Source organism: Amblyraja radiata, chromosome 20 (genome assembly GCF_010909765.2).
Source record: "Amblyraja radiata isolate CabotCenter1 chromosome 20, sAmbRad1.1.pri, whole genome shotgun sequence".
Classification (NCBI taxonomy): domain Eukaryota; kingdom Metazoa; phylum Chordata; class Chondrichthyes; order Rajiformes; family Rajidae; genus Amblyraja; species Amblyraja radiata.
In genome coordinates this window covers 12,103,989-12,120,173 of record NC_045975.1, presented here as the reverse complement: position 1 = coordinate 12,120,173, position 16,185 = coordinate 12,103,989, and the positions used below count along the sequence as shown (strand labels likewise).

At 49.1% G+C, this 16,185-nt stretch overlaps 1 protein-coding gene across 5 annotated transcripts in view; it reads right to left on the bottom strand.

The window, feature by feature from the left end:
- The window catches only part of ppfibp2 (PPFIA binding protein 2), a 105,664-nt gene that overhangs the window by 66,442 nt on the left and 23,037 nt on the right, over positions 1-16,185 (bottom strand). For all 5 annotated transcript variants that reach the window (XM_033038813.1, XM_033038815.1, XM_033038811.1 and 2 more), the window contains exons 2-3: positions 15,821-15,930; positions 12,121-12,335 (exon numbers count right to left, since the gene is read on the bottom strand). In XM_033038813.1, the coding sequence (XP_032894704.1) occupies positions 12,121-12,335; positions 15,821-15,884 (279 nt within the window). In that variant the 5' untranslated portion in view covers positions 15,885-15,930. The remainder of the gene's footprint in view (positions 1-12,120; positions 12,336-15,820; positions 15,931-16,185) is intronic.

Genomic DNA, 16,185 nt, shown 5'->3' with positions numbered 1-16,185 from the left:
AGGCCCTTCGGCCCACAGAGTCCGTGCCGACCAGCGATCCCTGCACACCAATACTATCCTACACACACCAGGGACAATATTACAATTATATCAAGCCAATTAATCACAACTCTGTACGTCTTTTTGGAGCGTGGGAGGAAACCGGAAAAAAACCCGCGCAGGTCACGGGGAGAACGTACTAACTCCGTATAGACAGCACCTGTAGTCAGGATCGAACTGGGGTCTCTGGCGCTGTAAGACAGCGACTCTACCGCTGTGCCGCCGTGCCGGCCACCGTGGTGTGGAAACCTCGGTGGAACACTCCGATACTCATCATCCAGAACTGTCATATCAAGATAAATGTGTTTCCTGAAAGGATGTGAACTGCTTCGGAATAACCACTCAGCTTCACTTCCCCTGCTCCTTCCTGGCCAGAGATGAATGCCGGATAAGCCTGGGTGGACTTGTTGGTCGATGCGCTCGTTCACACGCCCTCTCCACACACAACGATCTGTCTGGGTTGATGCAACCTTCTAACGTTAGTAGAAGCTGGGACAGAGCTTGTAACATGTCCCCTGTCCAGGGATGCAACCAACACAAGTGGATCATCTTGCAGCCCTGTGGCCAGTGGACGATTTACACCTCGACCACTACCCTCCACTTGCCAGTGGTGTGTAGGAAGGAACTGCAGATGCTGGTTTTTTTTTTTTTAACCAAAGACGGCACGGTGGCGCAGATGTAGAGTTGCCGCCTTATAGCCCTTGCAGCGCCAGAGACCCGAGTTCGATCCCGACTAAGGGTGCTTGTCTGTGTGGATTTTGTACATTCTCCCCATGACCGCATGGGTTTTCTCCGAGTTCTTCGGTTTCCTCCCACACCTCAAAGATGTACAGGTTTGTAGGTATCTGTCTGAAGAAGGGTTTCGGCCCGAAACGTTGCCTATTTCCTTCACTCCATAGATGCTGCTACACCCGCTGAGTTTCTTCAGCATTTTTGTGTACCACAGGTTTGTAGGTAAATTGGCTTGGTATACGTGTAAATCGTCCCGAGTGTGTGTAGGATAGTGTTGATGTGCGGGGATCGCTGGTCGGTGCGGACTCGGTGGGCCGAAGGGGCTGTTTCTGCTCTTTATCTGAAAACTAAACTAAAACAAACACAAAGTGCTGGAGTAGCTCAACGGTTCGGGCAGCATCTCTGGAGAAAAAGAAGCGGTGACGTTTCTGGTCAGAACTCTTCGTCAGGCTCCAATGGTAGCCCAATGGTATAGGGAGAATGGCAAGTGAGTGTGTAGATATATCTGTGAAAGAGTGCAGACAGTAGAGGAGTCCAATCATAGGATCACTGCAGACCAGCAGAACCTGGCGAAAAATTGTACCGCTATCGTGTACCGTTTTTGCGCAAATAGAAAAACTCTGCTAACCGGAAGGGCACAAGATCAGTTTTAGTTATGCATAGATACATAGATAGATCGATAGAAGAAGATAGATAGAAGATAGGTTATCTCACCCTGGATCCCATGTGACCCAACTTTCCTAACCAGTCTACCATACGGTACCTTGTCAAAGACCTTGCTAAAATCCATGAAGATAACCACACTGCCCTAATCAATCTTCTTGGTCACCTCTTCAGAAAACTCAATCAAATCGTTGAGACAATTTTCCACATACAAGGTAATGCTGACTATCCCTTATCAGTCTAGTTTAGATTAGATATACACCGCAGAAACAGGCCCCTCGTCCCACCGAGCGTACGTCAACCAACGATCCCTGAACACTACACACACGAGGCCCCCGACCAAGGAAGAACAACAAGGGAAGGACTTGAACTTTATTTTCACCTTTCATCACAGTGAGGAATGTGTAGGAGTCACTGTGATGGATGTTTATGTCAAAATGTGTTTTTTTGAGTCTGTTGGTTTTTTAAATTGTATGACTGACCTGGCCAGTGAAACTTCATTACACCAATTGGTGTATGTGACAATAAATGAACTTATGAACTAAAGACAATTTACAATTTTACCAAAGCCAATTAACCTACAAACCTGTACGTCTTTGGAGTGTTGAAGGAAACCGGAGCTCCTGGAGAAAACCCACGCAGGTCACAGGGAGAATGCATAAACTCTGTACGTACAGCAACCGTAGTGAGGATCGAACCCAGGTCTCTGGTGCTGTAAGGCAGCAACTCTACCGCTCCGCCACCTATGCTGTGCCGCACTGCAGTTCTTGCCTTTCCAGATGCATGTAGACCCTGAATCTCAGAATGTTAATGTTTCCCCTTTAAGCTAATATTCTCGCTTGAATTACAGGAAAGCAGACTAAAAACAGGAAAGCAGACTATTATCTAAATGGTGGCCGACTAGGAAAAGGGGAGATGCAGCGAGACCTGGGTGTCATGGTACACCAGTCATTGAAAGTAGGCATGCAGGTGCAGCAGGCAGTGAAGAAAGCGAATGGTATGTTAGCTTTCATAGCAAAAGGATTTGAGTATAGGAGCAGGGAGGTTCTACTGCAGTTGTACAGGGTCTTGGTGAGACCACACCTGGAGTATTGCGTACAGTTTTGGTCTCCAAATCTGAGGAAGGACATTATTGCCATAGAGGGAGTGCAGAGAAGGTTCACCAGACTGATTCCTGGGATGTCAGGACTGTCTTATGAAGAAAGACTGGATAGACTTGGTTTATACTCTCTAGAATTTAGGAGATTGAGAGGGGATCTTATAGAAACTTATAAAATTCTTAAGGGGTTGGACAGGCTAGATGCAGGAAGATTTCTCCCGATGTTGGGGAAGTCCAGGACAAGGGGTCACAGCTTAAGGATAAGGGGGAAATCCTTTAAAACCGAGATGAGAAGAACTTTTTTCACACAGAGAGTGGTGAATCTCTGGAACTCTCTGCCACAGAGGGTAGTCGAGGCCAGTTCATTGGCTATATTTAAGAGGGAGTTAGATGTGGCCCTTGTGGCTAAGGGGATCAGAGGGTATGGAGAGAAGGCAGGTACGGGATACTGAGTTGGATGATCAGCCATGATCATATTGAATGGCGGTGCAGGCTCGAAGGGCCGAATGGCCTACTCCTGCACCTAATTTCTATGTTTCTATGTTTCAACAGTTACTGAAAGATGGTGATTATTCAGATGCCAAACTGAACGGAGGAACAAGTTCTTTAACACCAGGATTTAGGCATGGATGTGACCTTCTAGTGAGCCGAGTCAACTTCCCTGTGAGATCGCTGCCGGAGGTTGTCCTGTGCCCATCCAAGTATTGAGCAGGAGATTCGTTTCATTGCACATTCTGAAAATTGTACATAGTTCAAAGCTACCATTTTCTTTTGAACAGGAGGTTCGGTTCATTGGCGAGAGGGACTGAGTCCGGATCAGGGGAACCGCAAGCATCGAGATGTTGAGTAACAGAGCCATACATCGTGGAAGCAGGCCCTTCGGCCCAACATGTCCCATCTACATTAGTCCCACATGCCCATGTATCCCTCTAAACCTGTCCTATCCATACACTTGTCTGAATGTTTCTTAAAAAGTGTGATAATACCTGCCTCAACTTCCTTCTCTGCAGCTCATTCCATACACCCACCACCCTGTGTGTGAAAAGGTTGCCCCTCAGGTTCCTATTACATCTTTCCACCCTACCGTAAACCTATGACCCGTGGGTCTCGATTCCCCTACTCTGGGCACTTTCGCTGTGGTAATGGAACTTTAGCGGTTTTTCGACAGGCACATGGTTATGCACGGAATGGTTGATATGGACCACATGCAGATAGAGGAGATTAGTTTAATTTGACAGACTAGACATTGTGGGCCGAAGGGCCGGCTCCTGTGCTGTACTGGTCATAAGGTCATAAGGAATAGGAGTAGAATTAGGCCATTCAGCCCATCACGTCTACTCCACAATAGGGGAGCTCTATGTTCTATCAGTCTGAGTGGCTCATCCCAGTCAATGCCGAGGATCACATGGGCAAATTGAGAAACTATGGAACACATCTTGCTAAAAGATGGCTGTGGTTGTTGGAGGACAGTCACTGCAACACCAGGACGTCACTGCGAGAGATCCTTCCACGATACGGTCAGAGGCAGGGATGGTCCCTGATGGTTACACTCAATTACATTCTCAACTCCTCAGCAAATGAACCACCCGTATACCTGGATGCAGCAAGCCTGAGACCAAGTTCAGGCACTGGATGAGAAGTAGCCGGCCACATCTGGACCACAGGCTTATTTGGCAATGACCATCTCCAGGAAGCCTAACCACCTACCTTCGACGTTCAATAGTTTTGAGTTTAGTTTATTGTTTGTGTACTGAGGAAATCCGCCCCTAACATTATCTTTTTTACCCTCTTTCTATTCCTCTCCCTTTGTCTGTCCATCCATCGGTACCTCTCCCCCTCTATCAGTCAGTCTGTCTGTCTGTCCCTCCCTCTCTATGCGAGTGTCTGTGTTCCCCATCTGTTAGACTGTCAACCCCCTCCTCTGTCTGTGTCTGGCCCCCACCCTCTCTATCTGTCTGTCTTCCCCTCTTCTCTATCAGCAAGTCTATCACCCCACTTGCTGTCAGTGTGTCTGCCCCCTCCTCTGTCAGTCTGTCTGACCCCCCTCCCCCCCCCCCCCATCTCTGTCAGTATGTCTGTCCCCTCTGACAGTCAGTTTGTTTATTTCCCTCCTATCTATCTGTCAGTCTGTCTAACCGCCCCCTTCTGTCAGTCTGTCTGACCCTCCGCCCCCCCCTCTGTCAGTCTGTCTGACACCCCTCCCCCCATCTCTGTCAGTGTCTATCTCCCTCCACTCTGTCTATCCGTCTATCCCCTTTTCACTGAAGATAGACACAAAAAGCTGGAGTAACTCAGAGGGACAGGCAGCATCTCTTGAGAGGAGGAATGGGTGACGTTTCGGGTCGAGACCCTTCTTCAGACTGGTTAGGGATAACGAGAGATATAGACGTTGATGTGGAGAGATAAAGAACAATGAATGAACCCTTTTCACTATCAGTCTCACTCCCTCGCTCGCTGTTTCTCTTATTTCCCCCCCACCCCCCCTCCCCCCCTCCCCCACCCTCCCCCCCCCCCCCCACCCCTCCCCCCACCCCTCCCCCCCCTCCGTCTCATAGTAGTAGATCCAGGTAGCCCATTTTCCTTACAGAACCCACACTGATTGCTAATTTCTAAGTAAAATGCCTTAGGATATAGATGAATAGATTGTAAAATTAAGAAACCTTATTCATTGCCAGGGATGGAAGTTACTGTTTTCCAAAAGACTTGCTAGAGGAGACCGAAGTTTAATTTCACCGTTAAAAGATTAAACTGCAAGCTGCCAGATTAAAAAAAAAACATCTTTTAAACAACCGTACAATTCTCCTCCACAATGTAAACAGTGTCATTTGTTTGACTTTAGTGTTCAACGCCTGCCTCCTTCTCAAGCCTGCAACCTCGGACAAATCTGGCCTCCCACATCCCGGGCCTGCTCCCTCCTCCCTCCCCCCTCCCCTCCCCACCACCATTCTCTAGAGTCCAGGAGGAAAGCCCTCTGTGTTGAGTCATTCCTCAGGCCCACACAGTCTGTGGGTCAGGCCCATTATCCGGTTCAAAATGCGGGCAGGGACAAACCCTCTCAGCGGCCCTCCCCCCACCCCTGATCGCACGGTTTGATGCCTTTTGCTCAACACACGCAGTTTCCTATGCTCTTAATCAAATAAAACACCAAGTGTGGCATGGTGGCGCAGCGGTAGAGTCGCGGGTTCGATCCTGACTACAGGTGCTGTCCCGACAGCGTTTGTATGTTCTCGTCCTGACCTGCGTGGGTTTTCTCCAGGTTCCTCCCACACTCCAAAGACGTACAGGTTTGTAGGCAAATTGGCTTGGGATAATTGTAAATTGTCCCTTGTGTGTGTAGGACAGTGTTAATGTGCGTGGGGATCGCTGGTCGGCGCAGAATCTGTGGGCCGAAGGGCCTGTTTCTGCGTTGTATATCTAAACTGAACAAAATGGCTTACATGCCCTACTGGTTAGACCCGTTCATGCACATTTAGGTTTTAAAACACTGGCACGCCAGAGTTCGCTGGAGAAACTAATCTAAACTGATGCTGACAACCTGTGAGTAAAGAGGCATCTGGAACCCATAACAGATGGGATGAAAAGTACATGAGAGCAAAGGTTACATAGTCTCCAATCTGGGATGTTAAGTGGTCTCTACAACCTACCCCTAATGAAGGGGCGGGGGTGGGGGCAGGAAAATGAAGGGGGATTACAGCCATACAAGGGTGGCACAGTGGTGCAGTGCCAAAGACCTGGGACCCTCCTTCATAAAGTAACATTGTCTGTCCAGTTGCCTCCACAGATGCTGCTTGAACCATTGAATACCTACAGCGTCTTTTCTTATTCAAGAACACAGTGGCGCAACAGTAGAGTAGCTTCCTTACAACTCCTGAGACCCGGGTTTGATCCTGACTACGGGCACTTCCTGTACGGAGGTCTCCCTGTGACCGCGTGGGTTTTCTCTGGGTGCCCTGGTTTCCACCCACACTCCAAAGATGTACAGGTTTATAGGTAACTTTTTTGCAAAAATTGTAAATTGTCCCTAGTGTGTAGGATAATGCTAGTGCATTGGCTGGTCGACGCAGTCTCGGGGTGCCGAAAGGCCCGTTCCCGCGTTAAATCTCTAAAGAGAGAGAAGTTACAGAGTAATAAGTGGAGGATTGGGATGGATAGCATTGTACTGACAACAGTCAAATTCAATGTGCTATTTATTTAAGAAAAAAAAGTATACAGCGGGATTGAGTTCAGCTACAGAAATGGGCAGAGAAATGGCAGATGGAGTTTAATCCAAGCTAGTTCTAGGTGCTGCACTTTGGGAGCTTGAATATATGGGGAAAGTGTACTGTTAATGTCAAGATCTTTAACGTCATTGATGTACAGAGGGATCTGGGCTCCAAATCCCATAGCTCCAAAAGTGACAACACAAGTGAATGGAGTGGTGAAATTCAGCAGGCAGGGCATTGAGTGTCAGAAAGTCAAGATGCAGCTTAATAGGACTTTGGTTAGACCACACTTGGAGCAAGGTGTGTCGTTCTGGTCCATCCCAATACAGGAAGGATGTGCAGACTTTGGAGAGGGTGCGGCAAAGGCTGACCAGAGTGCTGCCCGGATTAGAGGATATTATTTCCACAGAGCAGTTGGCCAAACTTGAGATATGTTTTCTTTAAAGTGTTGTAGGCTGAGGGGAAACTTGCAAGAAGTGTATAACATTATGAGAAGCTTAGATAGGGTAGATAATCAGAACCTTTTTCCTCCCACTGAGTAGAACTGTCAAAGACTAGAGGGCATCATTTTAAGGTGAGAAGGACAAGGTTTAAATGATGTATGGGAGGTTTTTCTTAAAACACAGAGAGTGGTGGATGTCTGGAATGTGTTTCCAGGTGGTGGAGGCAGATACAATTGTGGCATTTCAGAAACTTTTGGATAGACACGTCGATATGCAGGGACTGGATCACGTGCAGGGGATATGGGGAGAAGGCAGTAACTGGGTACTACTGATTGTGGATGATTAGCCATGATCACATTGAATGGCGTTGTTGGCTCGAAGGGCCGAATGGCCTACTCCTGCACCCTTCGTCTATTGAGATTAGTTTAACTTGGCATCATGTTCAACGCAGATATTATGGGCTGGAGGTCCTGTGCATGTGCTGTACTGTTCTATGTCCTTAGATAAGATTGGAAGGAAAAGTCATAAAACTACAACTTTCCAACTCCAATAACTTTCGAAATATTAAAATCTCCACAGTCAACTTTCTGATCAGGGGAGGCAGCTTGGGCGAGTGGGAGCAACTTGTTACCTATCGTTACCTATGCTGATCCTTTAAATCAAACTTAAACCTGCCATGAGTTTCATTGGTAATTGGACATGCAATTGGAGCAATGTTGCAAAAATCACAGGGGGCACGTAATTGGAGAGGCGGGTTTAAAGGAATTAGTCGAAGGATTGGAGAGGAGACACAAGAGACTGCAGGTGCTGGAGTCAGTTTTGGCGTGGGAACAGGCACATCAGCCTCCCATCGGGCCGAGCCACGATCTCCCACACACTAGTTCTATCGTAGACATTACTGCCAATTTACAGAAGCCAATTAACCTGAAGAAGGGTCTCGACCTGAAACATCACCCATTCCTTCTCTCCAGAGAAGATGCCTGTCCCGCTGAGTTACCCCAGCATTTTGTGCCTATCTTCGGTTCAAACCAGCATCTGCAGTTCCTTCTTAGACAACCTACAAACCTTCACGTCTTTGGAATGTGGTTGGTAACCAAAGCACCCGGAGAATACCCACGCGGTCACAGAGAGAATGTAGAAGCTTTGCACAGACAACACTCGTAGTCAGTAGATTGAACCCAGATCTCTGGAGCTGTAAGCAGCAACTCTATTGCTGCGCCACTGTGTTCTTCTGTAAGAAAACAGTGCTGGAGGTACTCAGCAGGTCAGGCAGCATCTGTGGAGGGAACTGGACAGACAAAGTTACAGTATGTAGAAGGGTCCTGACCCGAAATGTCAAATGTCCATTTCCCTCTGTAGATGCTGCCCGACCCGCTAATCTCCTCTAGATGCTCGTTCGTTTTCCGCCCAGAATCAGAGAGGTGTTGAAGAAAAGGAGAGTGTGGAGAGGTCTGGAATTCACTGTTAGAAGGGTGGGAGAACATTCAGAGTACCTGGATCTGTACTTGCAAAGCTGCGACTTACATTGATATTGCTACAGGTATATTATTGTCACGTGTACTGTGAGCAGGTACATGGGCAGGAAAGGTTTGAGGAATTTGGGCCAAACGAGGAGGATTTGGGGCAGCACAGTGGCACAGCTGTAGAGTTGCTGCCGAAACGGCACCAGAGACCCGGGTTCGATCCCGACTACAGGTGCTGGCTGAACGGAGTTTGTACGTTCTCCCCGTGACTGCGTGGGTTTTCTCCGGGTGCTCCGGTTTCCTCCCACATTCCAAAGACGAACAGGTTTGTAGGTTAATTAGCTTGGGTAAAAATAAATGGCAAATTATCCCAATTGAGCAGGATAGTAAAACTGTACAAGGATCACTGGTCAGCACTGACTCGGTGGGCCGAAGGGCCTGTTTCTGCATTGTAAAATTGGACTAGCTCAGATGGGACACTTGAATGGCATGGACAAGTTGGGCCAAAGTGCCTGTTTCCCTGCTGCATGACTCCATGCCTGAAGCAGCTCCCACACTTGGAAATAGTTTCCAGTCTTAGATTCTTCATCTTCAAACACGCAGCTTCCTGCGAAGCTCAAAGACGTGCACAATTCCAGAAGTAGATGCTCAGCCAACAGCAAGAGCCGGCCAAAAGGCAACTAAACCCCCGCAGAAGGTCACGGTGGAAGACGCTCTCTTTCCCAAATTAGGAATTGTCAGCTGCAATTGGATCCCAGGCGAGTGGGAGAGTAAACAGAAGTGTAGCTGAAATGTCAGACAAGATAAAGTGGAGCATCAGAAGCAGCCGGGGTTCAGCCTTGTGTTGACGAGCAGGACATAAAAGTGTTGGAGTAACTCAGTGTGTCGGGCAGCATCTGTGGAGGGACATGGACAGAAGACCTTTAGGGTCTTCAGACTGATGGAGTGGAGGGGAGAAAGCTGGGAAAAAGAAGTGGGGGGTGCTGGGCAAAGCCTGGCAAGTGATAGGTGGATACAGGTGAGAGGGGGTGGAGTATGTAGTAAAGTAATAAAGGGTCGAGGTCAAAAATGGGAAAGGGTGTCAGATAAGGAAAGAAGAGGATTTAAATATAAAGCTGGAAGGAGACGAGGTGGGGAGGGGACGGGGAGGGGAGATTGAGAGTAGGATAGCGGGTGCTCTACAGGGTGGGTGGGGGCACAGGAAGGAGGGAAGGGGATGGGAGGGATTTGCATTGCATTGGGTAAGTGGGGTTAACTCTTCGTTAAAAGCACTGGGTGTGTGGATATTCTGCAAACCCTGCCATTGTCCACATTGCCAACTCTGGTTGGGTTCTTCCTGAAGTTCACCTCACCTCATAACCCCCACCCTCGCATCAATCCCACCGCTTGCCGACCTGCTACTCTTGTTGCCACTCCCCCGCCCCCCCCGCCCCCCCCCCCACACACCATCTGCCTCTCTAGATTAAACCCTTCCCGAGCGGCACTCATCAACCTCCCCGCAAGGATATGGATTGGTTCTCCCTCCAGTTCAGGTGCAACGATTGGGACCAGCGCACAAACAGTGACCGCGCTTCGGTGCCATCTTGAGTTCAGGTTCCAATGTGGACGACAACCTCAGGCTGCTCATCCCCCTCCCGCTCAGAATGTCAGACACGGACACACAGACGCAAACACAAACAGACACACGCACGCGCACACACAGGCGCACACTCGCACAGACACTCAGACACACACGCACACACGCACACAGACACACACGCGCACACACACAGAAACACACACAGAAACACACACGGTCTCTTGTACAGGTCACACCTTCCTTGGAGGAGCACCCAATGCTTCATATATCTGAAACCCTCCCTCCAGCACCAGGTCCACAGCCATGCAACATCGTTCTACTTCCAGCCTCACTTACCAGTGGCACAGGCACTAACCATGAGATTACAATCCTGGAGGCCCAGTGTTTTTTTTTTTAAACCTACTATCCAACTCCCTAAATTCGCTTCAAACACCTCACCTCCTTTCCGACCCTGGTTTTGGTTTGCTATGGTCACGTGTACTGAGAAGCAGCAAAATGCTTTTGTTTGTGTGCTAGCCGATTAAATAGATCGCCCTGTACACAAGTAGAATCACACCATAGACAAGTGCAACAGATAAGGCAAAGAGAAAAATACCACAGTTCTGAATGTTGTTTTAGTACAGTATGTCACAGAGACACGGAGACAGTTACTAAAACTGGAGAATCACTCAATGACTTTCTCTCTGCACGGTATAGAGGGTGTAAGGGCCTGGGGTCTAAGATGCTTAAATCCCCCCCCCCCCCCCCCACTCAGAGTTGTCCTGAAATGCTACATCCTAGCTTCAAGAGTCATAGATAGAGTCATAGAGTAATACAGCATGGAAACAGGCCCTTCGGCCCAACTTGCCCACACCGGCCAACATGTCCCAGTTACAGTAGTCCCACCTGCCTGCGGTTGGTCCATATCCCTCCAAACTTGTTCTATCCGTGTACCTGTCTAACGGTTTCTTAAACGCGGGGATAGTCCCAGCCTCAACTACCTCCTCTGGCAGCTCGTTCCATACACCCACCACCCTTTGTGTTAATAAGTCACCCATCAGAATCCTACTAAATCTTTTCCCCTTCACCTTGAACCTGCGTCCTCTGGTCCTCGATTCCCCTAAACTGGGCAAGAGATTCTGTGCAATCAAGAGAGTGGAAACCACGGCCAAAACCTGGGGGAGGAGTGCTTCCCGCCTGCACCCAGACATGTAGACTTGAGACAGCCGCTACCCCAACAAGGGGGGGACAATCTCTGCCCCAAACAGGGACAGACCCCTACAGCAATACCCCCACAAAGTGGGGCAGAGAGTCACGTAACATTGAAACAGGTCATTCGGCCCATCATGTCCATGCTAACCATCACCCACCCATTTTATTCAGTTCAGTTTATTGTCACGAGTACCGAGGTACAGTGAAAAGCTTTTGTTGCGTGCTATCCAGTTAGTGGAAAGACAATACATGATTACAATTGAGTCATTTGTAGTGTATAGATACGTGATAAGGGAATAACGTTTAGTGCAAGGTTAAGCCAGCAAAGTCCGATCAAGGATAATCCAAGGGTCCCCAATGGGATAGATAGTAGTTCAGCACTGCTCTCTGGTTATGGTAGGATGATTCAGTCGCCTGATAACAGCTGGGAAGAAACTGTCCCCGAATCTGGAAGAGTGCATTTTCACATTATCCTATCTGCATTCCCATCCAGTCCCCCACCCCCCCCCACCCAAATTCTGCCACACATCTACACACAAAGGGCAATTTACAGAGTCTAATTAATCTACTGACCCACACATGGTCACGGGGAGAACATGCAAACTCCACACAGGCAGCACCGGAGTTCAGGATCGCACCCGGTTCTCTGGCGCCGTGAGGCGGCGCCACTATCCAGCCACCCGTTTTATGCAGCGTTGGTGTCACTTACAGGGTAGGCCTCCAGCCAGCTAGACACGGCCTGCAGCGTGGTGGCGGGGATCTGACTCCGCACTTCTTCCTTCTCGCGCTCGCTCCCCATCATCCCCAGCGCCTTCCGTAGGTCATCCACCAGCTGCAAGATCTGCAGGGACCTCAGGTAGCAGGGGGGGATGGGGGATGTGATGTCGTACACCCCATTGGAGTAATCTGCCACTGCCTTCGAGCCTGAGGAGCAAAAGGAGAAGCATTTTCACCTTGGGACTTTCAATCAGAGCTTTCTCAGAATCTGCTACACCAACGAGCCGCAGGGATTGTGAAGGAATAGAATCGTACAGTGATACAGCCTGTAAACAGGCCCTTCAGCCCAACTTGCCCACACCGACCAAAATGTCCCATCTACATTAGTCCCACCTGCCCGTGTTTGGCCCATATCCCTCCAAACTGGACTATCCATGTACCGCTCAAATTGTTTCTTAAACATTACGATAATCCCTGCCTCAACTATCTCTTCTGGCAGCTCATTCTATACACCCATACACCCCCTTTGTCTGAAAATGTTACCCCTCAGAATACTATGAAATCATCCCCGCTCACTTTAAACCCATGTCCTCATGCATTTCCAAACCGCAGGAAGAAACCGCACTGCAAAGGCGTACAGGTTTGTGGGTTAATTGGCTTGGTAAATGTAAAAATTGGCCCTAGTGGGTGTGGGATAGTGTTAACGTGCGGGGATCGCTGGTTGGCGCGGACCGGGTGGGCCGAAGTGCCTGTTTCCGCGCTGCATCTCTAAACAAAACACGAGATCAGAGAGTCATACAGCAAGTCCACTCCAACAAGAGCGGCACAGTGGCACAGCGGTAGAGTTGCTGCCTCACAGCACCAGAGACCTGGCTTTGATCCTGACTACGGATGCTGCCTGTACGGAGTTTGTACATTCTCCCTGTGACCGCGTGGGTTTTTTCCAGGTTGCTCAGTTTCCCTCCCCCACACTCCAAAGACATACATGGTTCGCAGGTTAATTGGCTTCTGTAAATTGTCCCCAATGTTTAGAATAATGCTCGTGTATGGGTGATCGCTGGTCGGCGCGGATCCAGTCGACCGAAGGGCCTGTTTCCACGCTCTATCTCTCAACTAAACTAAACGCTGGGCAACCATTGAGTATCATTTACCCGATGGGAAAAGGGGAGAAGAGGGAATGACCAGGGGACCATTGATTATGTTGCCAGCTTTCCCAAGGCAGCTTTCCCAAGTGTCGGTGGAGTCAATGTTGGGGAGGTGAATGTGTGTGATGGACTGGGCCACATCCATAAGTCTCTGCAGTTTCTTGCAGTCTTGGGCCAAGCTGTTGCAAAACCAAGTGTTGATGCATCCAGAGAGGATGCTTTGTGCATAGAACCCTTCATCCATTTAGACTCACCCCAGGAAGCAATGTTTTGTCCAGTGTTTTTTGAGTGGAAGCCTGAATCATAGTGACCCCTTGCTTTTTGAAAGAAGTACTAATAGTTTAGAGCTCAAAATAAGGAAAAAAAAAGTAGTTTGAAGATAATAGGAAAATTGGCCATGTGACGTGGAAAGCTTTTAAACAATTGGAAGGAGGTAGTTAGGGTCATTGAGTTATTAAGCACGGAAACAGGCCCTTCAGCCCAACTCATCCATGCTAACCAAGGAGAGGGGGAAGGAACAAGCTGCCAGAGGAGGTAGTTGAGGCTGGGACTATCTCAACGTTTAAGAAACAGTTAGACAGGTACATGGATAGGACAGGATTGAAGGGATATGGACCAAACACAGGCAGGTGGGACAGGTGTAGCTGGGACATGTTGACCAGTGTGGGCAAGTTGGGCCGAAAGGCCTGTTTCCACACTGTATCACTATATGACTCTAAGAAGGAGCATAAGCTTGGGAAACTGTAGTTACTGAATGGGACCACATGGTGGCAGGGTTGTGCACAAATTGGTACCCAGGTCACAGTCAGATTCTGAGACATTCTCACTGAGATTGTTCACAAATCAATCCACGTCAAAGCTGACACGGGCGGTCTTGTGGATGTCAGGCTGAGGGCATCAACGTCTCATCATTGATGTCAACACACCTTTGACACCGAGACCCTGAGCTGGATAAAAACGGAGTCAGGTGTTGAATTGGCCAGGAAGGAACTGCAGATGCTGGTTTATACTAAAGATAAACACAATGTGCTGGAGTAACTCAGCGGGTCAGGCAGCATCTCTAGAGAAAAAGGATAGGTGACGTTTCGGGCCAGAACCATTCTTCGGATGGAAAGTAGAGGTGGGGGGGGAGGGTGGGGGGGGGGGGTGATAAACTGGACGTAGCAAAAGGGCAACAGAAAAGGGCAACACATCAGGTCCGGCAACAGATGACCTCAGTAAGTGTGGAGCCCACAATGGTCCATTGTTGGTTGGGGATGGTGTACTAACGAGAGGGATACAAGGATGTGACCAGTGGAACTGATAGAACAACTATGAAGGGGGAGGGAGGAGCAAGGGGAGGGGAGAGAACGCAGGTGTTACTCGAAATTAGAGAAATCAACATTCATACCGCTGTGTTGTAAGCTGCCCGTGAAATATGAGGTACTGTTCCTCCAATTTGCATGTGGCCTCACTCTGACGAAGTGAGTGAAGGAAGCCCGGGATTGAAAGGTCAGTGTGGGAATGGGAAGGGGAGTTAAAGTGTTTGGAAACCAGGAGTTCATGTAGGCCAAGGCAAAACGATCGTCCAGTCTGCGCTTGGTCTCGCCGACGTATAGGAGTCCACACCTGGGACAGCGGATACAGGAGATGAGGTTGGAGGTGGTGCAAGTGGTGGACTCAGCCCGGTACATCATGGGCACAGCCTTCCCCACCATCAAGAGCACCTGCATGAGGTGTTGCCTCAAGGTGACATCTTTCATCAACCATCCGGGACATGCCCTCTTCTCACTGCCACCGTTGGGCAGGAGGTACAGTAGGCTGAAGATTCAGGAACAACCATCTTTCCTACAACCATCAGCACAACCCTAATCCCACCTCAGCAACAGGCCACCTCTTGCCATGGAATTGTTTTCCCCAATTGTGTTTTGCACTAGTTTAGAGATCTAGCATGGGAACAGGCCCTTCGGCCCACCCTGGGTCCACACCGACGAGCAATCGCCCCCGCGCTCTATCCTACGCACGTGAGGGACAATAACAGCATACCTACAAACCCGCACGTCTTTGGAATGTGGGGGAAACCGGAGCACCCGGAGAAAACCCACGCTGTCACGGGGAGAACGTGCAAACTCTGTACAGACAGCAGGGGTGTCAGGAGTTATGGGAAGAAGGCAGGAGAACGGGGTTGGGAGGGGAAAATAGATCAGCCATGATTGAATGGCAGAGGTGACTGGATGGGCCGAATGGCCTAATTCTGCTCCCATAACCTATGAACACGAGCCTTCGTAGGTCAAGATCGAACCCGGGTCTCTGGCGCGGTAAGGCAGCGACTCCACCAATCCACACCAATGCATCGCTTTTTGTAAACCTTTTTCATCTCAATGTCTCATAGAATTATATTATTTATGTATAACGTATGTTGGATAGTTGGTTCCAAGAAAGTGGTTTGCCACTTCCTTCATTGCAACACTCTCCTAGCCAAAGACACCCAATGGTGCGGTACAGGCACTCTACACATGCAAAGTCTACTTCCATCCATCGGTCCGCTTTTGCCCATCAGGAGCTTACCGGCGATTATGTCATCCATTTGTTCCAAAGCTGCTTCGAGCATGTGACTGGCATCAGAAGCCATGCTGGTGGCCGGCACGTCTCTTTAATGAACCCGGCGAGCGTTCCTGCTGTGAAGAACAAGGAGGCAAAGCCAAGTTTAGAGATACAGCGTAGAAACAGGCCCTTCGGCACACCCCCTCCCCCCCCCCTCACATTAACACTATCGACACACACTAGGGACAAATTTTTTTTTGCGCATACACCACGTCAATTTACTAACATACCCGCACATCTTTGGAATGTGGGAGGAAACGGAAGATCCCGGAAAAAAAACAACGGTTAGAACGTACAAACTCCGTACATACAGCACCCGTAGTCAGGAT